Below are 24,499 nucleotides of genomic sequence, written 5' to 3'. Positions count from 1 at the left end.
TTTCATTATGAAGATTTTTATTAAATTATAGTATATTACAATTTATATCTTAATAAGATTTTAATCTTTAGGATAATATGATATAAAAACCTACTTGGCCACATTACTTCTTGAGTTTCTTTTGGGCAGCCTTCTTCTTGACCATCTGTAATCGCTTCATGGCATTGAGTTGTGATTCTTGTGAAGTTGGACCTTTAAGGGATGCCGACGGAGAGGTGCTCGGTTCGGAAGCGGTTTTGTTAGTGGTACTTCCACTAGGCCCTGATGTCCCACTATTTCCATTCCCACTGAGTTGGCTGCTGCTTCCTGGAACCAAACTACTTGGACTGGGAAGACCTACTTTGCTAACATTGTCACAACTAACTGAGCGACTAAGGCCAGTTTTGCCTAGAGTGAGAGGTGGAGGTGGTTTCAACGGTACAGTGGGGGAAGTGCTGTTACTGGAACCTATTTTGGAACCTATTCCCCCTTTGGATGTTGTTGCCAGACCAGTCAAACCCACGGGCTTCTGGTTAGCAGAAGAGGTAGCAGGTTTCCCGCTATTGTTTTGGGCTGCTGAACTCAATTTTGCTGTTGATGGACCAGCAGAAGTAGTTTTGGCTGCAAAAGCTGCCCATCCAATCAGGCCACTAGTTGCTGAAGAGGAAACATTGGTGCTAGAAGAATTTCCTGAAACGACTGTGGATGCCTAAAAAATATAAGATAAATATTAGAGGCAAGTATAATTAATACCTAATATTCTTAAATACATAAGAAGATTAATGGTTAAGACTTTTTATACAAAAATAGTGATCTTGGAAATTTAAATCATCAAAATTAAGTTCTGATAAACTGAAATGACAAAACACATAGAAGAAACCTATCCATAGCTAACGGTGCTACCATTTCCAAAGCAGGAATTATGCTATGTCATATTCTTACTCTAATCATTTCAGAAAAAAATTTCCTTTTTGAGGACTGCTTCTAGATTCAGTCACAAGCCACATCAGAAAATCAGATTTAATGCTGTAAGTTGTTTTTCATGTAAAAAGGTTATTATTTAGCTTAGTAAAACATCTAATTCTTTAGACCTTGCTCCAGATGACTTGTGGATCAATTCAAAAAACAGAATCCACTCTTAATGGACAAAAATGCTTATGCCCAGGATACTCAGTAGATGTCTGAGATGAGATTTTGAACCTATTAAAAAAAAATTCCCCCTAAATTTTGAGCAAATACTTGCATATATACAGGTATACTGCATTAACTACATGAAATTATACAACTGGTGATAATACTAAAAACATTTCATAACTTTATTTTCCCAATTTATCCATGTTTCCACTGAAACTATCACAAAGAGATCCCTGTTTCAATATAAAGGATTTTTTATAAACTGCCTCAATAAGCTGCATAGTGACATTTTGGGCATGCCTGACTCACTCCCAGATTTATTCCTTAAAGGTGTAACACATATTAAATTTCTCTAATTAACTTCCTTGGACAGTCAAAAGCTAATAGAATACCAATGTCACTATATAAATACTGTTCTTCTTCATACAAAAACAATTTTTTTTCATATTAACATTTAGGGGAAAATGCACTTTGTTCAAATTGATTGTGAATTGAATTTTTCTATCTTATTTTCATGGGTCACAAAAGTGTTAAATATGTAAAAGATAAAAATCTTACAAATAGTATCTTACTTAATATGCTAATTATCATGCTTAAAATACACCCAATTATATTTTAGAACTGAATTCCGAATGAGTTGATAAAAATGCTTTTAGTTCTTACAAAGTAGTCTTCAGTGTTGTCTGCATTAAACATTATAAACCAATGAGAAAAATACTGAAAATAGAGGGCTCTGAGGTCTTTAGAAGAGGAAGGTCCAGATTATTGTTCACATACTGTGAAAAATGATAGGATTTTTTTAGTTACATCATATAATGACTATCTCATAAGGTTATGCAAAGAAGATAAACTTTACATAAATTGCAAATTCCTAGAGAAATGCATATATTTAATGAGAAAAAGATAGCCAAGGTAGCAAAGGACACAGGCGTAGTAAACTTAATTTTCAATTATAAAAGATGTTATTTTTTCCTTTTCTTTCTAATAAATATAAAACTGCCTGCCATTTGACTAAATGATCTTTCAATAAACTTTACAAAAGAAAACCCATCTAAAGTAATCAAAAAGACCAAAACTTATGAAGTACAAAGCAAGTTCTGTGTATATGACATTTTATTTTAATGGTTTGGTGTTACTGGTATTGCTTTTCAATTTATTAAATTTCATAGTAAACATTTATTCTATTTTATCAGAAAAATATCAAAACCTCTTAATCAGAACAAACATGACAGCCAAGGCCTTAATTTATTTGCTGCAAAATAATTTCATATTGAGTTTCCTAAAAATAAGCCTTGGTAGTAATAGGTTGGAGAAGGAGATGGCACCCCACTCCAGTACTCCTGCCTGGAAAATCCCATGGACGGAGGAGCCTGGTAGGCTGCAGTCCATGGGGTCGCAAAGAGTTGGACATGACTGAGTGACTTCACTTTCACTTTTCACTTTCATGCATTGGAGAAGGAATTGGTAACCCACTCCAGTGTCCTTGCCTGGAGAATCCCAGGGACGGGGGAGCCTGGTAGGCTGCCGTCTATGGGGTTGCACAGAGTCGGACACGACTGAAGCGACTTAGCAGCAGCAGTAATAGGTTAGTATAAAAATCTATCTGAAAGTAATTTAAGTATGAAATGAAATGAAAGTTGCTCAGTCGTGTCTGACTCTTTGCAACCCCATGGACTATAGAGTCCATGGAATTCTCTGGGCCAGAATACTGGAGTGGGTAGCCTTTCCCTTCTCCAGGGGATCTTCCCAAACCAGGGATTGAACCCAGGTCTCCCACATTGCAGGCAGATTCTTTACCAGCTGAGCCACAAGGAATATAGCAACTCTAATTATTTTCAATAAATTATTCTTACTTCTACTCTAGCTCACCAAGTCTCTATGTGATAAACCAATAAGGGCTATCCCTTGGATATCAACTCTTCCTTGGTGGTGGTAAAGTTGCTCAGTCGTGTCCGACTCTTTGCAACCCCACGGACTGTAGCCTACCAGGCTTCTCCATCCATGGAATTTTCTAGGCAAGAGTACTGGAGTGGGTTGCCATTTCCTTCTCCAGGGATCTTCCCTACCTAGGGACTGAACCCAGGTCTCCTGCATTGCAGGCAGACGCTTTACCCTCTAAGCCACCAGCTAAATTAAATTAAAAATGCTCTGCAAATAAAATTATCAGTACCTTTCTCAAGAGTACTTTATATTTATATTCTTGATTTTCACTACCTATAGCCAATTGGACAAGGCAATATCTTTAGAATTTTCTGGGAGTAACCTTTGAGAATCTGGAGCTAACATTTTTTCTTCCATCTTTAATATTCTGCTTAAAATTAGAATGTGTAACTCAATAAAAGCATTCCTTTTGTTATAAAATTAGATTAGAAAAATATTTTATCCTATGATATCAAAACGCCAGGATAATAATAATAATGTAGCATGATGTCAAGGAATGAGAAAGGTAATACTCTCACTAGATAATCTGGCCCTTTAGTATAGGAAAGAGCCACTTCATGGGAAAATTCATAATAATAGAAAGAAATAAGAGAAAGCAAGAAAACTTCAAATAGTCAATGAGTAGGGCGAAGAAAGCTCACAAATGATGTGAGGAGCAAAACTACTGCTACTGAGAACAAAGGCATTTGGAATTGAAACCAAATTCCTGAGGGCAGAATATTGGCTGACTACACAGGAATGATAACGAATGTTATCTTAGAATGCTCACAGATAGTTCCTAATCACGATAAAAAAAGAAACAGCAGAGTTCAAGATAATTACATAAATGTTCTCTTTCTACTTAATGTTGACAGTTTGCTGTTGTTTAGTCACTAAGTCATGTCCAACTCTTTTGCGACCCTATGGCCACAGCCCACAAGGCTCCTCTGTCCATGGGATTTCCCAGGTAAGAATACTGGAATGGGTTGCCATTTCCTTCTTCAGGGGATCTTCTGGACCCAGGGACGGAACCCTTGTCTCTTCATTGGCAGGCGGATTTTTTACCACTGAGCCACCAGGGAAGCCAACGCTAATAGTAATACAGTCTTAATTTCCAACATATGGCCATTTAGTCTACAAAGTTCCTGATTAATGTTTTCAAGTAACTAAGTCAACTAAATTTAAATCCAATCTTAGATAAAAATAGAATGTACTATACCTTGACTTCTGATCTCTTAAATGCTAGAAAAGTTGTCTCTGGTTTGAGTTTAGTTTCTGGTTTCTTAACCAATGGATCTTTAACAGCTGGAGCTACAGAAACAACTGTGGGGGCTGGTTTCTGTGGTGGTTTCTGAGTTTTCTGAGCCTGCAAAAATCAGTGTTAAAATTAAATTAGCTACAAAGTCTTAGTTAAATGTACAAAAAGACAATAAAATCTACCACAGGACTCCTCAATGAACTGTAATATAGATAAACATTTAACATTAAAAAAATACAACATTGTGATGACATGGAAAATATAAACTCTTGGACAAATTATTTTATCATATCAATTAATGACTTTATAGATTTTATTAGTTTCTAAACTGTAAAGATAACATGAGGTTTTAAAAATTATGCAGACTGGAGTTAATTAAATATTTTAACAAAACAGTCCAAAATCATTAAAAAGAAAACGAAAAAAACCATATAAACATTTTCAGTTTTATTTTGACCAACAATTGATCTTTTTCCTTTATATTAGGTACTTTACTAAATTCTCTTGTACATGAATCATTTTTTAGTTTATTCTTTAGTGTTTTCCAGCTAGATAATATTAACTATACAAACGGAATAGTGTAGTGTTCGAGAGGACAGCTTTTGGAATCAAACAGAACTAAAATTAAAGCCCAGCTCAACTACTTCCCTATCTATGTTACCTCAGGTAAAATATGTAAATTTCCAGAAGTCTCATTTTTCATCTGCAAAATGTGGATAAAATCTTCTGTTCTAAAGGAGGGTTATGAGAATGCAGTGATTATGTAAGAGTTTACACAGTGTCTGGTACATGTTAAGTGCAGATAATAACAGTTACTATTCATTCATCATCATTATTTACAAATGGTAAGAAAACAAACTTTTCTTACTGATTCCAGAAGAACACTTCTCTATTAGGTGAGTAATGGTGCTCCCAGCCATTCCACTGTTTTTGACAATCCTAATAAACGTCACGCAAGACTATACCAAAAACTTTATTAATGATGTGCTCCCATTTCTGGAAATTTGAATGTTTTATCTTTGTTTAGACTTTCTTGTGCTATGATTTGCCATATAATATATTTTCACCCTTAAGTCTCAGTTCATCCCATTTTTTATATTACATATTTTCCACATGAAAGTATACCTACTTTCAGACATCAGTTATAAAGCAACACTTAGATCAAGAATATTATAAAGAATGCTGGAAGATATCTATGGTAAAATATCTACTACCAAGAAAGATTATCATACCTTGTACTGCAAACCATGTTATGAAAATGTAGCCTTCAGAGTATCAGGAGTACATGGTATTCTAATCTTACACTTTCCCCCACCCACATCAGTAGATGAGGTTAGACTCTGAAGACCGACCTAACTTGTATGGTTTAGTAGATGAAGATTCATTACTATGAAGCTCAGAAAGAACCTCTGCCTAGGAGATCATGTTTGGATCTTCTTCTGCTTCCTGGCTATTTCACCTACCCATCTTAGAACCTAAGAGATACCCAAAACCCTCTGCTCTTTGCTGGTATACTAGTTTAGGGAACTAGGATATTATCACTGATTCAGTATTGCTCAACAAAGGCACTCTAATTTTTTTATTGGGAGACTGACTCACATAGTGTAGAATGTATGAAATTCACCACTCAAGGCAATATGGCCAGTACAGTAACAATCAAAAATACCACCTACTTCTGTTACTGCTGAGTAGGAGTGTGTTGCCACCTTAGACTGAGAACCACTGCAATTAGTCATGAGTGCTGGGGCAAATCCCATTGCCTGGTAGAAAGAAAATTGCAGAACTAAAGAATAACTCTGGACCCTGCCACCCACTATCACACCATTCTTATCTCTGTCTTCCCATCTTTCTGTACTGTAGAACCTGCCATAGTTGAATAAATTAGTGCAAGGGGAAAGAGGATATAAGATGCTTTTTAAGGTATCTTTGAGATACCTTGGAGCAATAACCAATGCACATATGAGAACCGCACTGAAAGCAATTCAGTTTAGCATCCCTTCCATTTCCAAACCCCTTTCTCTCACTAAAGCTTGTGTTTCCTGGATCCCGATCTTCAGGTTCACTTCAGATCACGCAGTTGGTATTTCCCCAGGTCCATTCTTGGTGTATTTAATCATGCTCTGACGTTGGTCATTCAGCACTTGACTCTTGGACATACAGACTGAACTTCTTGACTGCTGATTTCTGGCCCAAATCTGTATTTCCTCTATTTTTATGTATCTTAAAATGAAACAACAGAATGTGGGATGTGTCCAGTCCTGAGCTCTGCTCTGGTGCTCTGTCAGTGAATGAGACTTGCTCTTAATACAAATTAATTAGGCATTTAATTTGCAAAGTTGATAAAGAATAAAATGTATCAGGATGAGGAGAAGCTGAGAAACAGGACATATGGGAACATGAAAGTTCACCACATACTCAGGAAATGAACCATTTGGTTTTATGTGGCCACAGTATGTGGTATATATGGTGAAGTGGTGGGAAGAGAAGGATACAAAGGTAGAACTGGGTCAAAAAGAGAAGGTCCATAATCCACCCTAACAAGGATAACTTCATTACATAGGTAACTGAGAGCCACTGGGCACACTTAAACAGATAAAGTTAGGTAATTATTGTAGAAGAATATTCTATTTGTAGTGTATAAAGTGGACTAAAGCGAATCAAGGAGCTAACACAACAGCAAGAAATGAGCGATTTGTGGAACAGGGTAATAAAAGTGAAATGAGCAGATCTGTGAAATACATATGGGGTAGAATTAACAAGTTTGGTAAACAAAGGGATGTGGATTTAAGAGAGGCATCAAGGATAATATTATCAGTTCAGGCAAATGAGGAAAAACTGAGTGGAGAAGAAAACAATTTTAATTTAAAAAATATTGCACTTGAAGTAACTGTAGGATATCTGGTCATCTGCCAAAATTCACTTCAGAAAGAGGGTAAGAACTATAAATATAGATTTGGTATGAGTTAACTCACAAAATATAAGGGAGAAAAACGTAGGAGAGAACAGCACTTACTTTATTGAGAGACTTATAATAAAATAATAATAAACCTTGAAGCTATGTTAAAGAAAGATCACTATCACAAGTTATTTATTTTGACTAGCAATACTTAGTGACTACTTGTGCCAAAGTGCTGGAACGTACTATTCTGCTCACCCGTAATTACTTGGGTTGAAGTCCTGGAGGGTAGTTTAAGTAATAAACTAAATAAAAATCAGACAGAGCAGAAAAAATACTGTACCATGTCACAGAACTTTCTTGTTACAAACAAAGTATAAATACTACTGAAATTTTATTACTTTTCATAGGAATAAAAACATAACCTATTTCTGATTTAGTGATTAAAATTTCTTTTTATTTAACTAAGTACTTCTGACTTTAAAAAGATATATTTGGTCACAAAAATTTATGTAGAAATTGACTTGGTTAACAATATGAGAACTCTTCTATAAAAAGTCCTTAATCTTCTGGAGAAAGCTATAATTCAAAAAAATACAGGCACTCCTATATTCACAGCAGCACCATTTACAATAACCAAGACATGGAACCAACCTACATGTCCATCAGCAAAGGAGTGGATCAGCCCATGGAATTCTCCATGCCAGAATACTTGAGTGGGTAGCAGTTCCCTTCCGTGGTAGCTACCAGGGAAGCCCCAAAGATATAGTATAGACATATACAACGGACTATTAGTCAGCCATAAAAAAGAACAAAAGAATGCCATTTGCAGCAGTGTGGATGGACCTAGAGATTATCATATAGGAGAAGCAAGTCAGACACAGAAAGACAAATGTCGTATGATAATCACTTCTACGTGGGATCTAAAATATGACACAAATGAACTTATTCATAAAACAGAAACAGACTCATAGAGAATAGACTTGTGATTGCCAAAGGGGTGGGAGCGTGAGGTAAGGATGGACTGGAAAGTCGAAATTAGCAGACAAAAATTATTATGTATAGGATGGATAAACAACAAGGCCCTACTGTATAGCACAGGGGACTATATTCAATATACAGGATCACTTTGCTGTACATCAGAAACCAACATGATAAATCAACTGTACTTCAGTAAAAAATGGAGTAGCCATCATGGTCAACAAGAGAGTCTGAAATGCAGTACTTGGATGCAATCTCAAAAACGACAGAATGATCTCTGTTCGTTTCCAAGGCAAACCATTCAATATCACAGTAATCCAAGTCTATGCCCCAACCAGTAACACTGAAGAAGCTGAAGTTGAACGGTTCTATGAAGACCTACAAGACCTTTTAGAACTAACACCCAAAAAATATGTCCTTTTCATTATAGGGGACTGGAATGCAAAAGTAGGAAGTCAAGAAACACCTGGAGTAACAGGCAAATTTGGCCTTGGAATACGGAATGAAGCAGGGCAAAGACTAATAGAGTTTTGCCAATAAAATGCACTGGTCATAACAAACACCCTCTTCCAACAACACAAGAGAAGACTCTATACATGGACATCACCAGATGGTCAACACCGAAATCAGATTGATTATATTCTCTGCAGCCAAAGATGGAGAAGCTCTATACAGTCAGCAAAAACAAGACCAGGAGCTGACTGTGGCTCAGACCATGAACTCCTTATTGCCAAATTCCGACTTAAATTGAAGAAAGTAGGGAAAACCACTAGACCATTCAGGTATGACCTAAATCAAATCCCTTATGATTATACAGTGGAAGTGTATAATCCATAGATTTAAGGGCCTAGATCTGATAGATAAGAGTGCCTGATTAGCTATGGAATGAGGTTCGTGACATTGTACAGGAGACCGGGATCAAGACCATTCCCATAGAAAAGAAATGCAAAAAAGCAAAATGGCTGTCTGGGGAGGCCTTACAAATAGCTGTGAAAAAAAGAGAAGTGAAAAGCAAAGGAGAAAAGGAAAGATAAACATCTGAATGCAGAGTTCCAAAGAATAGCAAGAAGAGATAAGAAAGCCTTCTTCAGCGATCAATGCAAAGAAATAGAGGAAAACAACAGAATGGGAACCTAGGGATCTCTTCAAGAAAATCAGAGACACCAAAGGAACATTTCATGCAAAGATGAGCTTGATAAAGAACAGAAGTGGTATGGACCTAACAGAAGCAGAAGGTATCAAGAAGAGACGGCAAGAATACACAGAACTGTAAAAAAAGATCTTCACGACCCAGATAATCACGATGGTGTGATCACTGACTTAGAGCCAGATATCCTGGAATGTGAAGTCAAGTGAGCCTTAGAAAGCATCACTATGAACAAAGTTAGTGGAGGTGATGGAATTCCAGTTGAGCTATTCCAAATCCTGAAAGATGATGCTGTGAAAGTGCTGCACTCAATATGCCAGCAAATTTGGAAAACTCAGCAGTGGCCACAGGACTGGAAAAGGTCAGTTTTCATTCTAATCCCAAAGAAAGGCAATGCCAAAGAATGCTCAAACTACCGCACAATTGCACTCATCTCACACGCTAGTAAAGTAATGCTCAAAATTCTCCAAGCCAGGCTTCAGCAATATGTGAACCGTGAACTTCCTGATGTTCAAGCTGGTTTTAGAAAAGGCAGAGGAACCAGAGACCAAATTGCCAACATCCGCTGGATCACAGAAAAAGCAAGAGAGTTCCAGAAAAACATCTATTTCTGCTTTATTGACTATGCCAAAGCCTTTGACTGTGTGGATCACAATAAACTGTGGAAAATTGTGAAAGAGAATACCAGACCACCTGATCTGCCTCTTGAGAAATTTGTATGCAGGTCAGGAATCAACAGTTAGAACTGGACATGGAACAACAGACTGGTTCCAAATAGGAAAAGGAGTTCGTCAAGGCTGTATATTGTCACCCTGTTTACTTAACTTATATGCAGAGTACATCATGAGAAACGCTGGGCTGGAGGAAATACAAACTGGAATCAAGATTGCCGGGAGAAATATCAATAACCTCAGATATGCAGATGACACCACCCTTATGGCAGAAAGTAAAGAGGAACTAAAAAGCCTCTTGATGAAAGTGAAAGTGGAGAGTGAAAAAGTTGGCTTAAAGCTCAACATTCAGAAAACGAAGATCATGGCATCCAGTCCCACCACTTCATGGGAAAAAGATGGGGAAACAGTGGAAACAGTGTCAGACTTTATTTTTCTGGGCTCCAAAATCACTACAGATGGTGACTGTAGCCATGAAATTAAAAGACGCTTACTCCTTGGAAGGAAAGTTATGACCAACCTAGATAGCATATTCAAAAGCAGAGACATTACTTTGCCAACAAAGGTCCGTCTAGTCAAGGCTATGGTTTTTCCTGTGGTCATGTATGGATGTGAGAGTTGGACTGTGAAGAAGGCTGAGCACCGAAGAATTGATGCTTTTGAACTGTGGTGTTGGAGAAGATCCTTGAGAGTCCCTTGGACTGCAAGGAGATCCAACCAGTCCATTCTGAAGGAGATCAGCCCTGGGATTTCTTTGGAAGGAATGATGCTAAAGCTGAAACTCCAGTATTTTGGCCACCTCATGCGAAGAGTTGACTCATTGGAAAAGACTCTGATACTGGGAGGGATTGGGGGCAGGAGGAGAAGGGGACGACAGAGGATGAGATGGCTGGATGGCATCACTGACTCCATGGACGTGAGTCTGAGTGAACTCCGGGAGTTGGTGATGGACAGGGAGGCCTGGCGTGCTGTGATTAATGGGGTCGCAAAGAGTTGGACACAACTGAGCGACTGATTTGATCTGATCAGTAAAAAATAAATTAAAAAAAAAAAGAGTGCCTAATCAAAGGTAGGGGAACGTGGATGGGGGAAGTAAACAAGACACTGAAGTAAATAACAACTTGATTTCTTTAAAAGGAAAATGATAACGTTCATCCATCTACTTTTAAATGAATAAAAGTTAGAAAACAAATCCAATATAACAAATGAAAATGTTTCAGTATGATATTAAAGGCAGTTATGTTTGTGAGCAGTAAACTGAGAAAGTACTTGAGAAAATAGGCTAAATGATGACTTGAAGACAATGAGAAGGAAAGACAAGGCATAAAGAGAGAAACACAGAAGGAAAGACAGAGATGGCTCTGCACACAGCATGTAAGTTTGATTTTTTTCACTCACTCAGGAATAGACATTTTCAATATTTCCTTACCAGACTCATCAAAGACTAGGGCTTCGTATCTCACGACTCCCCATAGTGCTTTGTAGTACTTTAAATGTGCACAAATACACTGACACACCAGTAGGAAACAGTCCCAATTTGTGGGTCTCCAATTCTGTTCATTTATACTAGAACAAGCTAAAAGCTGAGCAGAGAAAAATACATATATATGGTCTGGTCCACTTAGGCACAGACACATAAACCACACATTTATACTATATAAACAAGCATTAAAATAATCAGCTTATAAGATTTTTTTCAATAGCATAAATGTTCAGATTTTTATCTTAACAACCACATATTAACAAAGAAAAGGACAGAGATTGTTTAAAACAGAGAAAAGTAATTCCTACCATTCTTTTCATTTGTCTGGTACATCGGGCACAATACCACACAAGGCGAGGGTCAGTCACTTCCTTGTCTGTCACCTGGGGCTTATGGCAATCTTGGTGGTAGAGATTATGGCATTCCTGACATTCTACTAATTGGTTACCGGATGCCACTGTCATTTGCCTACGAAAATATATCATTAGATATGACACTTATTTGAATGCAACAATTTAAAGCCACTCTAGGGTTCTTCTGGTGAAGTTTGATATCTTAAAGATATATCAGAGAAGCCAAACAGCAAAATAACAAATCCCAATGTGTAGCCTGCACAAACAATTCATTTCTTTTAAAGGTTATGTTTAACCAGTAAGAAATATATAAGGCGACTTAGACTAAACTTGGCTATATTCTTCTTCTTAGCATTTTCCATTGTAATTTTTTTCCTTTTCCCAGAAGGCAGTAGACCTTGGCTCATCCTCCAACAGTCTCATAACATCTTCTTTGTACCTCTATTAAATTCCTTTATATTTGTTGCCTACATATTGTTCTATTTTCTTCATTAATACACGAGTGGCCTAAAGGTAGAAAATGAACCTAATTATCTACAGTGCCTAGCACATTACTACACAGACATGGGGTGCTCCATAAATAAATGTCTTAATTAACAAAATAGAATGTATTAATAAGTGTATCAAAAAGGTAAAAATTGCAACAGCAACAGCCTCAGACCATCGTAACAAATCCTCTTATGGAGGATTACAATTACTAGTTCTTTCCCCCTTATTACTTTACCATTTATTTCTTTACATGAAAATGGCAACCCTTACAGTAGATAAAGGTTGAAATAAACAACTATATGTTAAAGCAATGAAGCTCTAACAAAATAATCCTATTAAGAAGTACATTAACTGATGCTGTATAATGTTCACAAAATTTTAGAGCTATGTGTTCAGTCCCATGCACCAGAATTTAATATTTTCATGAAGCGAATAGCAGGAAAGGTGACAATCTCTTCTACTGTGCCAGGCAATGAAAGTTATTAACAACTAAAGACGGAGACCCTGGTATCAAGGAATTTAAAATCTAATTATTCTTATTTTTAAGATGAATCTTCTACTAAGCAGAATTATCTATTTTTATAATTATGCATCCATGTTTCACAACAATTCTCAGAATAACCTACATGATCCATTAATTTCATTTTCCTTATCCTTAGGAAAAGATTTAATGCTATTTTAGAAAATGGTATAACCGTTTACTTTATAAATTCTATGAACACTTCAGGAAAAAAAAAAGCAACATAGTCTTCTTAAAAAGAAAGGTGGAAATAATTTAGTCTGCTAAACAGTGTCTCACTAAAAATTAAAGAAATAAGTGCTTTTACTCTAGAAGCCAAGAATGCAGAAAATGTTATTATAACATAACTGATTATAAAGATACCTGTTAGTAATATAAATTTTTGACAAATTTATTAGACATTAAATTGCCACATGGGCAGTTTATCTCCTATCCACCTCCAAATAATGTAAACGGAATTTAAAAAACACCCAACGATTGGTCTATTTTTTTTCTTTTTAAAATTGTTTGTTCTTTACAAAGAAACAAAAGAATCTATGTGGCAAGGTACAACTTACCTACAAACAACACAGGCCAATCCCATCTCCATGGCAAAATCATCAGCACTGGTCTCCTCAAAGCTGGAAAGGTCAGCCATGGCTAAATCCTTGCTGGTTTGGACAGTGATGGGAGAGGACCGTGTCTCTGGTTTCTCCAGTCTAGGTTTCTTTGGGACATCAGCTCCTTCAGTGATGTCTGATTTCATCTATAAAAGGCACCCAATCAAAAAGTAACACATTAAAATGAACTTTAAATCACTGAGAGATGTACAAGACAGACAGTGTGCAATGACCAAGTCCACTCCGCAGACACTTTCACATAGTTAGGGACAAAAGCACGCACTAAAGACCCGTAGAAGATGTATAAGAAATTCGTACTCAGTATGTTAGAAGAATCCAACAAGGTAAAAAGAAACAAATCAGAACAGTTCAGCATACATCTGTATCTCTCTTTGTACTCTTTTATTCATTAAAGAATCATGGAAGTTCAATGGATTTACTTACACTGCCCTCCTACCCACCACTGGATGCTTTGAATTGAGAAGCCACAGCACTAATAAGGATATTTTTAAGGCTATTTTAAAATATTTTAAATTATGAACTAATAATATTTTATATTGAAAAGAAATGAATAATGAACTTCCACTAGTAACTCAGGCTTAACACATTGCCATATTTGTTTCAAAGCAAATTCTGGCTCCTTTCTTTAAAATATAAAGAGAACAATATAATATAGGTAATAAAGAGCCAGTACTTAGAAAAAGTATGGAAACACAACCCCTTGAGGGCAGGTATTACTAAAGTTTTTTTAAATGTTTTTTTTACTAAGTTCTAAAATCCTAATAATTAACCATGTGCAGAAATCATTCACAGTAGACAATCCAAGAGTTTTCTGTAACCCTGTTAAAGTACATGCTTTTCTGCAAATTTCATGTCTAGTGATTTACATCTTTATTCTTTCCTTGCCATCTTTTCTTTTCAACAACTGTTCAATATAAAATATTTGAGTTATAGATTAAAGTTTACACATGAAATTAGTATATCTTCTAGGGCTCAAATATTTGTTGACAATGATTTCAATAAACGGTTCTAAAATGTTTCTAAATTTTAATTAAAAAAATCCATAATAACCAAAATATATTTCCTGAGTGATTATTTTTTTTACACTTTTTTTACACACTTTTACCAATTATTATATACAAAAAGTAAGCAAAAAACAACTGATTGATTGATTTACTAGAGTAAAGCAAAATCTTACTTTATCAGCAGGTCTCTTTTCACCTTCCTTTTTTACCTTCTCAGTTGTGAGGACCTTGCCATTATTATTGCCAGAAGGAAGACTAGATGATGTTTTGGGCTCCTGCTTAACAGAAACAGTTTTTGTGCTTGAAATTTTGGGTGGCTCCACATCCTGTATATGAAATTAAAAGATACCTATAAAGAAATATTCAGACTAGTATATTATTAAAAACAAAACCAGATCACAAATCTAAATTATCAGTTAAAAATTAAGACATCAAATGTGCCAACATATTGTGTCTTTTTCTTCAATAAGTTTCACTATATGGTTTCACATTTGTGAGCCATCACTACAATTAATATAATGAACATATTCATCATCTTGCCAAGTTTCCTTGTTGCCGTCTATAATCACTCTTAGAGGCAGACATTCTAGAAAACTAAGACACCCATTCTCAGGAAACTACTGATCCATCTTCTGTAACTATATAGGTTGCATTTCCTAGAAATTTTCATAAGTGGAATCATGCAGGATATACTTTTTCTGGCTTTTTCACTCAGTATATTTACTCTGAGATTCATGAATGTCACTGAGTGTAACAAAAGTTCCCTCCTTTTGTCGCTGAATAGTACTCCATTGAACAAATATACCATGATTTGTTTATTCATTTACCTACTGCCGGACTACTGGGTTGTTTCCAGTTTGGGGCTATTACAAATAAAGATGTTACGAACATTCACGTACAAACCCTTACATGGACACATACTTTAATTTCTTTAGAATAAATGTCTAGGAGTAGGATGTCTGGATTGTATGGTAGGTTTATGAATAACTTTTTAAGAAACTATCAAACCATGTTCCAAAGTGGTATACCATTTTATATTTTCATCAGGAGTACCTGAGAGTCCCAGTTCCTATCTTCAAATCCTCACCAATACCTGGTATGGCTAATCTTTTTAATTTTAGACATTTAATAGATATGTATGGCATATCATTGTAGATTTAATTTACATTTCTCTAATGGCTAAAAATGTAAGGGCAGGAGACGTTTTAGTTGCAACCAACTTCTCATGTACTTTAACAAATGCGCTTCCTTCTGTTTTAGAATCAAAATACTGCTTCTTGGGGCTTCCCTGGTGGTCCAGTGATTATGAATCCACCTGCCAATTCAGGGTACATGGGTTCAGTCCCTGGTCTGGAAGATCCCATATGCCATGGAGCAACTAAGCCCTGGCGTCACAACTACTGAGCCCACACACTAGGGCCCATGAGCTGCACCTACTGAAGCCCTGCGCCCTGGAGGCTGCACTCCGCAACGAGAGAAGATACTGCAGTGAGAAGCTGATGCACAGCAATGCAGAGTAGCCCCTACCTGCCACACTTAGAGAAAGCCTGAGTGCAGCAGTGAAGACCCAGTGTGGCCAAAAGTAAAATAAGTAAATAAATTTTTAGAAAAATACTGCTTCTTTAGTAATAATAGGAATTTCCTATTTGGACAATATCAATACTCGGAGCAGAACAAATTTGTTAGTGCATTTTGTTGAATTTTATTAATTTGGTTGGTTTGAGCTCGCCGAACCTTCAGAATGAGAATGGTAAAATAAATGATGGCTCCACTATTCAAAGGACAATAAAAAGGTCTGAGAATACGAGAGCTTATTTTGAAAGAAGGCCTGGAGGAAAACATCACTGCTTACTTGGGCACTGAGTCTGGGACTCGGCCCTGTCTTGAGTTTGAGATTCTGGATTAGACTGAGCTAGTCAGGTAGCTTGGTCTTCTCCTTATCAGTTTGGTATCCAGGTGTTCATAGACCTGGGTGACTCGAAGTTTCAAGGCTAGAGTTTTAGACAGGTTTGAAAGAATGTCTTAGGTAGGTATAAAGAATATAGTAAGAGCTGTCATTCACTAAGAGCTTATTATATACCAGGCAGACACTACACTAGGTGTAGTGTACCAATGTTCTTTATTTCTTTTAATGTTCATTACTTTGCAAGGTAGTTCTCATTATCCTCATTTTACTAATAGAGAAACAGATGCTGGGTGAAATGAAGTTACTATGTACCTCAGTTTCCTTATTGTAAAATAAAAATAAATAATACCTATCTCAAAGGATCATTATCACAATTAAAATTAATTATACACCTATATCACTGAGAAAAGTACCTAGGACACAGTAAATGTTCAAGATATGTTACCTGTCATCACACTAGTAAGACATAAGCTGGGATTTAAAACAGATCTGTCTGGTTCCAAAATGTATATTCTTTTCATAGAAAGCTGCTTGGCCACTTTGTTTGCAATGGGAGTTACATAGTTCTCACAGTTTATCCATACCTCCTTTTTCCCTTAAATTATCCTATCTATATGTAATTCACTTCATTGTAGAATTCTTGCCCTTTTATTTTTTTGCCCCTAAAACATTAGAGAATAATTACAAGCTATGGTTTCATTCAGCAGATTAAAAAAATCCTAATCATAAAGAATTAAAATTATAATACATAAGTGGGTTTCTATACACAGAAAATAGTAGAACAAAATATTGTCCACTCTCAGCTAACTTTTCTATACAGTGGAATAGTTCTCTGAAAGCTTGAGAAAGAAAAGAACACTGTACAGTTCTTCATGCCACAAGGGAAGATTATCTGGCAGACTGTTTTGAGATGGTCTAAACATTAAAGACTTTACAGAACTCCCTCCAAGCCTCTAATTCAGTTATATACCTTTTGAGATGGACGGTAACTTGAATCAATGCCCCGAGCCAAAGATTCGTCAAGTAGTGTTTTTAGCTTTTCAGCAGAATCTTTACTCTTTGAATGTAAGAAGCCTAATGCTTTCAAAAATATGGGATCAAGTTCCAAGTTCACTGCAGCAGCCATCCCAAACACCTGAAGGAAAAAAAAAAGAAGGTAATTTACAGACAATGGGCAATTACCTGTCGAAATTTATCTGTCTTGTTCTGTTTAAATGTATTACTGTGCACCTGATACAAAATTCAAACTGTCTAAAAGGTTATTACAGATACATTTCCTTCTTATCCCTAATTGGAATTATCTAGTTCTCTTCTCCTAAAGTGAGAGTATTATCAGCTTTCAGACAAGCTCCTGCTCTTCACAGAGCCTCTTCCTAATATAGTTTTCAAATAATACACTTATAATTTAGTACAGAGAAACTTGATGTGTTTAGGTCAAGTTTACAGTATATCAAAATTTCTTCTCTCAAACCTTATTTATACACCCCTCACCCCCCACACACAGACTGGGGGAAGGGTGTCACGGGAGACAACAGTTAGAGCATACATTAAGCAATAAGCTATAAAAGTTAGTGCTGAAATTTTAACCTCAGTTATCTTTTTTTGCCTCCTTAGTCCTCAGTCCCAATCTTGAATGCCTCAGAAAATACACTTATGATAATTTTATTGCATCACATTTAGCTTGTGGTATCTCATGCATTAACCTATTTTTAAAAAGCAAAGTCTGTGACAAATGGTGCCAAAAGATATATATATATATATGGCCTATGATATTCTCTGTGCCCTAAGGAGCTTAAAAAATAGTGAAGATATACATCAAAGGCTTATGAAATTCTAAAACATTAAAAAGTTTTCTTTTCAGTTAATACCAATGCTATTATGTTGTTTTATTTTTGGTGTCACTTTTTAAAATACTTCTCCAGGCAAGGAATTATTAAAATAAAAATGTATACTTTGTATTCAATCCTTTGATCAACATTCTAGAGCTTGAAACTGTCTTCTGTCCTTGAGGTTAATACTGTAATAATGCAACACACTTGTACTTGCTAGAGTTAGGGATCTGTCAGCAATTCCACAGTAATCTCTCATTTTCAGGGATTTATAAAGCCATTAAAACTTGCTGTAGGTTTAATCTTGGTATATGAAAGACCACCCTGAAAATGGATTTTGTTTGTTCCTTCCCTATCTACCTTCCTCCTAATACTTCTTCAGTTTTTATAGGAAACACACATACACACACTCCGAATGGTTTTTTTTTTTTAAAGAAGGTATAAGATACCCCTCTGATGGCCACAAAATTATTGTCAAATTCTGTGCTCTACTCAATCACCCAAGAGCAGGGGTCCAAAGCTCAATATTAAAAGAAAAATAATCTACCTCAAACAGTTGTATGGGTAATAATTTAATAAAAATTGAGAAGCAACCTCTGTTACTTCTTAAGACTGTATTATTACATACATTACCCATATATAATGATAGGTACAGAAAGGTGTACTTTTTTTTAATTATTCATGAGGAGAAAAGTGTTCCTCATTAAAATGTCCACAATGAAAAGGAGTGAAGTTGCCACTCCTCCTGAGTGCACAAGGAAACACAGCCTAGACTTTCTACTGACTTAAGTTTTTATAGCTCAGGAACACAGTAGTTTACTTATCCAGAGAAGTCTGTATTTTGAGGTGCTGAAAGGACTGAAACTTAGAAGAATCCTTTTAATATACTAGAAAAACCATTACTTCAAACTTCTATGTTGAAAATTAGAAGCAAAGTATTTCTATAATCACAGATAGAAAAAGGTTTATATTACAGATTAGGTAACAAGAGCCAGCACCTCGTCTTTTACATCTCCCCCACTGGCAGGTAAATTCTTGACTACCAGCACCACTTGGGAAGCCCGTATAATTGGTAGCTAAATACATACATAAAGAAGTGTACTTACTTTTTTACTCATGGAATAAATGGTGAGAAAAGTTTGGAGACCAATGGGTTAGCCTTTCTAGCAATTTCCAGTTTCCCTTTTCCTATTATATATACATAATGGTTACTTTAAGGTACAAACTTACTTCCCCCTTGAAAATCCCTCCAGTACTTATTTAGCTCAGGGCTTCCCAGGTGGCGCCAGTGGTAAAGAAATTGCCTGCCAATTCAGGAGACATAAGAGTGATGGGTTTGATCGCTGGGTTGAGAAGATCAACCATGGGGGAGGGCATGGCAACCCACTCCAATATTCTTGCCTGGAGAATCGCACGGACAGAGGAGCCTAGCAGGATGTGGTCCGTGGGGTTGCAAACAGTTGGACAACGAAGTCAGACAATGAAGCACGCAAGCATGCACTCATTCAGCTCAGTCCTTCCCCCCTCCACGTTAATTTCATTGCTAGCTCCCCAGCATCTTCTAGCCCCTACTTATTACCAACATATTCCCCTAGCTTTTTCCATAGTTTTCTCAAGCACTCCTTTTATTGCTTTACCTTGACTATCCGCTCTCCCCGCCTCCCATACACACAGACTTCACCTGTTTTACAGCCTTCCCAAGTAGTGAGTTGTTCCTATTCAAAGACCAAACAGAAGTCTACAGAGACCTGACTCCGTATTGCTGTTTGAGGGAGAATACTCCGACCATCATTGATCAACATCGTCTCTTGAAACCACACCTGCATGTTCACTGTTGCTAATGGACAGAACATTTGTACCAGGTTCATCTTCTTCCTCTCCCCCTTGCCATTATCTCTGGTAATTTTAGCGTCTATACTGGTGTTCTTCTCCAAATTCCTGTGCTAGGTTTATTTAGATCTTCAACCTCAAAGAGCTTCATCTTTAGCTACTGAAACCTGGAACTCACAACTCTTCTCTTTGACTACAGTCAATTCTCCTTTTTAACTACAATCTTCCACCACTCTACTAATCTCTTCTACTGCTTTGACCCAGGAACCTCTTCAGGGTACCAAGTAAATTTTTCTTTCTTTTAAAAATTTCTTTACTCCCATCCACCTGTACTTTGAATTTATAGAGGCCTCCACTTTTTTGTTTCCTCTGCTTCCTCTTTATTAGCACTTTCTCGACCCAACTTCTGTTCCCCATCCAACAGAAAAAAACAGGAGTTGGGCCTAAAATAAAACACTCATCATTATATGTTTTATCCTTTATTCTTTTGCTTACTACCTTACTTTCCCTCTCCAGTTTCTATTGCCTTCTCCGGTTTCTATTACTTCTCCTTTCTTACTGGCAAATACACATTAGTAATCCTCTGTATGTAGACTCTGAATAGCATGATGAAGTCACACGCCAGCTTGGCCCATCCCATGTGGGATGTGAATTATCCCTTTGTCCAGTGAATCCCATCTGTTAGTCACTAGCCAGCTCGGTTATCAGACTGGCTGCCAGGGTACTGCAGTGCTTGTGTTCATGTTACCTTATTATTATTTATTTAATGGCCCCAAAGAGCCAGAGTAGTAAGGCATACAATTCAGATATGCCAGAGAAGCTGCAAAGTGCATCCTCTAAGTGAAAAGGTGGATGTTTTCAACTTAATAAGAAAAAAGTTATATGCTCATATAATGAGGTTGCTAAAATCTATGTAAGAACAAGTCTTCTATTTGTGAAATTGTGAAGAAGGAAAAAGAAATTTGAGCTAGTTTTGCTATTGTACCTCAAGCTGTAAGAGTTATAGCCATGGCACATTAAGTGCTTAGTTAGATTGGAAAAGCCATTAAATTTGTGGGTGGACATGAACAGAGTATGTGTTCAAACCGACAGAAATGCGTTGGGCCAGAAAGCATTGAGCATCTACAAAAACTTCAGCAAGGGATCCCCTGAAATGAGTGACACCAGCCATTTACTGAAAGTAAGAGATGGTTACATAGATTTGGGTTTAGACTGAAAAATATATAAATTACTGGAGAGGCTATGTCTGCCAATGAAGAACCCACTGTCACATTTCAGGCAGAGTTAAAGAAGCTGAAGGGAGAGACTATGTTCACATAACTTTTATTATGGTATGTTGTTATAATCATTCTATTTTATTATCAGTTGTTGTTAATCTCTTACTGTGCCTAATTTATTAATAAAACTTTATCACAGGTATGTATGCAGGAAAAAAAATGGTATATATAGGGTGTGGTACTATTTATGGTTTCAGGCATCCACTGGAGATCTTGGAACATATCCTACATGGATAAGAAGGGACTACTGAATAGTGAAAGAAATTTCTTTTTCTTCTATGGTCCTAAAGAGGTCAGCAACTGTGGTGTAAATCTATCACTCAGTAATGCTGGCCAAGAGAATTCACTGTCTCTTTCAAAAACCTTTCTTTTCCATGAGAAACACTCAGCTTTTCTGGTTTTCCTTTTCTATCTCAGGCTCTTCTTTCTGTGGGTCATCTTTTCAACTCCATTGATCTTGGTATTGCCGAAGTAATTGTGTCCTCGTCTAGTTTCTTTAGTTCTGCTACCAGTTTCCTATTTGGTAATCTTTATATATCAGGTTTTCAACTAGCAACTGTAGACAGATGATTTCATACGTTTACTCCCAGTCCATCTCTCTTAAGCTTAAACCCCATATTTCCAACTGCTTAGTAGACATATCTAACTGGTTGCCCTAATGTATCTCAAGTTCAGCTATGATTGAATTTGAAATTATGAATATCTTCCCCCCAAATTTCCCTGTCCTGCACTTTCAATAAATGACACACTCTCCATTAATCAGGTCTGAGGCCTAAACCTTTGCTCACTGAGTCCTTCCCCATTCCTTATTCTGAACAATCAGCAGGCCTTTCCTGTGAATTCTGAGTCTGCAACATTTCTCACATCTGTTCCTGCTTTTCATTTCCAAGGCTATTACTCAGATTCAGGTTTTCACTTGCTTTTTGTACTACAGTAATACTCTGGTTATTCTCCTTGACATCAAGACAGTTGCCATATTAATGTTCCTGCAACACATTTTCTTTCTTTCTTCTTTGAAAATTAAGGCAACCCACTGCCTTAAGCCTAACTTCTTGGCCTACCATTAAGAAAGATTCAGTAACTGGCACAAAAACTTTAAGTCTTCATTCCTAGATTTTCAGTAGGGCAGAGTCATTAGCTGGGCTTGCTGCTGCTGCTGCTAAGTCGCTTCAGTTGTGTCCAACTCTGTGCGACCCTATAGATGGCAGCCCATCAGGCTGCCCTGTCCCTGGGATTCTCCAGGCAAGAACACTGGAGTGGGTTGCCATTTCCTTCTCCAATGCATGAAAGTGAAAAGTGAAAGTGAAGTCGCTCAGTCGTGTCCGACTCTTTGCGACCCCATGGACTGCAGCCTTCCAGGCTCCTCTGTCCATGGGATTTTCCAGGCAAGAGTACTGGAGTGGGATGCCATCGCCCTCTCCGGCACCATCTTCTTCTTCTCTTCTTCTCAATTTGTCTGTCTGAGAAGCATTTTACCTTTTTTTATATTTCCAAATCCTATCAAGACCTGGTTCAAATACTACTTCTCATAAGGACTTTACTCATAGCTAGTGTTCTGCTCTATTCCCTGGACTACGAATCCTGCTCTCCAAGGATATCTAGCAGTGCATTCTCATGGTATGGGAGTTTTCTACCTTGAACCACACTTTTTAATTTTTTTGGACATTTGTTATATTCTCTATAAAACTCTCAGTACTGTAAGGGGAGAAGCTATCCTTTTTGCCTGTGTGTGTTTGTGTGCTAGATGGCTTCACTGGTGGCCAACTCTACGTGAACCTATGGACTGTAGCCTGTCAGGCTCCTCTGTCCATGGGATTCTCCAAGCAAGAATACTGGAGTTGATTGCTATGCTCCCTTCCTATCTTTGTTGCCTACCATTTTGCTATTTTGCAAAGTACCACAATATAATGGCCACAGAATTATTAGAGGTCAAAGTATAATGATCTTTTCTCTGCTTCTACACAGTTCTAAACATTTCCAAAGTCCCTTAACAAAAAGCGACAAAAAAGAAACTCAGAGCCATCCCCACTGCCTCGCCCTGGCCCAAATCCTAAAACATCAAAAAGGGAAAGGCAGTACAAAACAAAAACACCTCTTTCAAGACTGGGGACTTGTACAGTGTTCCTATCTGCAATACTCTCTTGCCAATCCTTTGTCTGGTTTAAATTTTTTAATCTCACTAGGCTGTAAACTCCATGCAAGCAGGGACTTGTTTTAGTCACTGTTATATACCTAGTGCTTGGAACTTAACAGACGCTCACAACTATTTGTTGAGTCATTGAACTAGGTTTCGTTTAAATGTCACTTTTGAGGGCTTCTGTGATTTCTCCAAACTAAGTTGGGTATTCATATATTAATATATGCTTTCCTCTAGATTCCATTTCCTACTCAACACGCCAATCTTTTTTTTTTTTTTTTAACACGCCGATCTTAAAAGAAGTGCAAAGTTGGTCTTCATGTGAACGAGATGCAGGAAACTGACCCTATTCACACAAAGTGCAATATTAGGGTTGTCATCACAGAACGGCTCTAGATAGCTTTGCCTCTTCATCTTTGCAAGCTCTTGTAACCCATCCCTTCAAAGATGCTACCCTTTTTATTCCTTCACCGAGTTCTTGGCCCTAGGTTATACTGATATCTTAGGCACACGTCCGGAAACACAGGTGAGGCGGAAAGACCTTGATTCCAAACCAATCAAGTGACAGAGAATCTAAACAGTGACCAGAGAGGCGCAGAACAAGAATGCCAATATTTTGACCAAAGTCGTGACACACCCAAGGCCTATGACAAGTGATCCGGAGAGGTGAGAGGCAGACAGAAGAAGCTGTACAGAGAAGTCGCCAAAACCTGCCAAGGAAGGTCCGAGAAAGGGTTCCAAGGACCTAGTCCCTGGGGCTTACTCTCCGAGGAAGCACGACCCTCGTTGTAAGGAGAAAGCGGTCAGCCTGGGCACTCGACCGCCTGTAGACGGCGAAGTGAGAGGGAGCGAGAAAACTCTTAAGACCCCACGGAACTACTCTCCCACCTCGCCCCTCGCGGAGGTCTGAAGCCCCTGAGAGTCGGCTGAGAGCCGGCAGCAGGTCACTACTCACTATTCACCGCTCCGCCCAGCTGCTCCGTCCGTTGCCGGTGGCCTGGCGAACCGGTGCCAACACCACCAGTCCGCTCCGAGAGCGGAAAAACAAAGGTTCCCGCAGGAGGC

The 24,499-nt window shown here is 37.4% G+C and overlaps 1 protein-coding gene across 2 annotated transcripts; it reads right to left on the bottom strand.

The window, feature by feature from the left end:
- On the bottom strand, nt 1–24,490 carry INTS12 (integrator complex subunit 12). Of its 2 annotated transcripts, none has more exons than XM_005207609.5 (7): nt 24,323–24,490; nt 17,332–17,496; nt 14,629–14,781; nt 13,389–13,576; nt 11,778–11,937; nt 4,253–4,399; nt 1–688 (listed from the first exon to the last, which is right to left on the bottom strand). In XM_005207609.5, exons 2-7 carry the CDS (start codon nt 17,485–17,487, stop codon nt 104–106), a joined length of 1,389 nt encoding a protein of 462 aa, XP_005207666.1. In that variant the 5' UTR covers nt 17,488–17,496; nt 24,323–24,490; the 3' UTR covers nt 1–103. The 2 variants fall into 2 exon arrangements, with proteins under 2 accessions (XP_005207666.1, NP_001069221.1); NM_001075753.2 differs by having other exon boundaries at nt 24,390–24,441.
- Between the last annotated feature and the right edge of the window lie 9 nt (nt 24,491–24,499).

The sequence above is a fragment of the Bos taurus genome, chromosome 6 (genome assembly GCF_002263795.3).
Source record: "Bos taurus isolate L1 Dominette 01449 registration number 42190680 breed Hereford chromosome 6, ARS-UCD2.0, whole genome shotgun sequence".
NCBI classification, from domain to species: domain Eukaryota; kingdom Metazoa; phylum Chordata; class Mammalia; order Artiodactyla; family Bovidae; genus Bos; species Bos taurus.
Note: the sequence above shows the minus strand (reverse complement) of the source record. Positions and strands in the feature narration are given on the sequence as shown.

Excerpts from the sequence above, each read along its gene's own strand:
- INTS12 (XM_005207609.5), bottom strand. The coding sequence starts at position 17,487 with ATGGCTGCTGCAGTGAACTTGGAACTTGATCCCATATTTTTGAAAGCA. Across the intron at positions 11,938-13,388 it reads TTGGCCTGTGTTGTTTGTAG|GCAAATGACAGTGGCATCCG; the intron begins GTAAGTTGTACC and ends ATATTTTCGTAG. Across the intron at positions 4,400-11,777 it reads CCAGACAAATGAAAAGAATG|GCTCAGAAAACTCAGAAACC; the intron begins GTAGGAATTACT and ends TGATTTTTGCAG.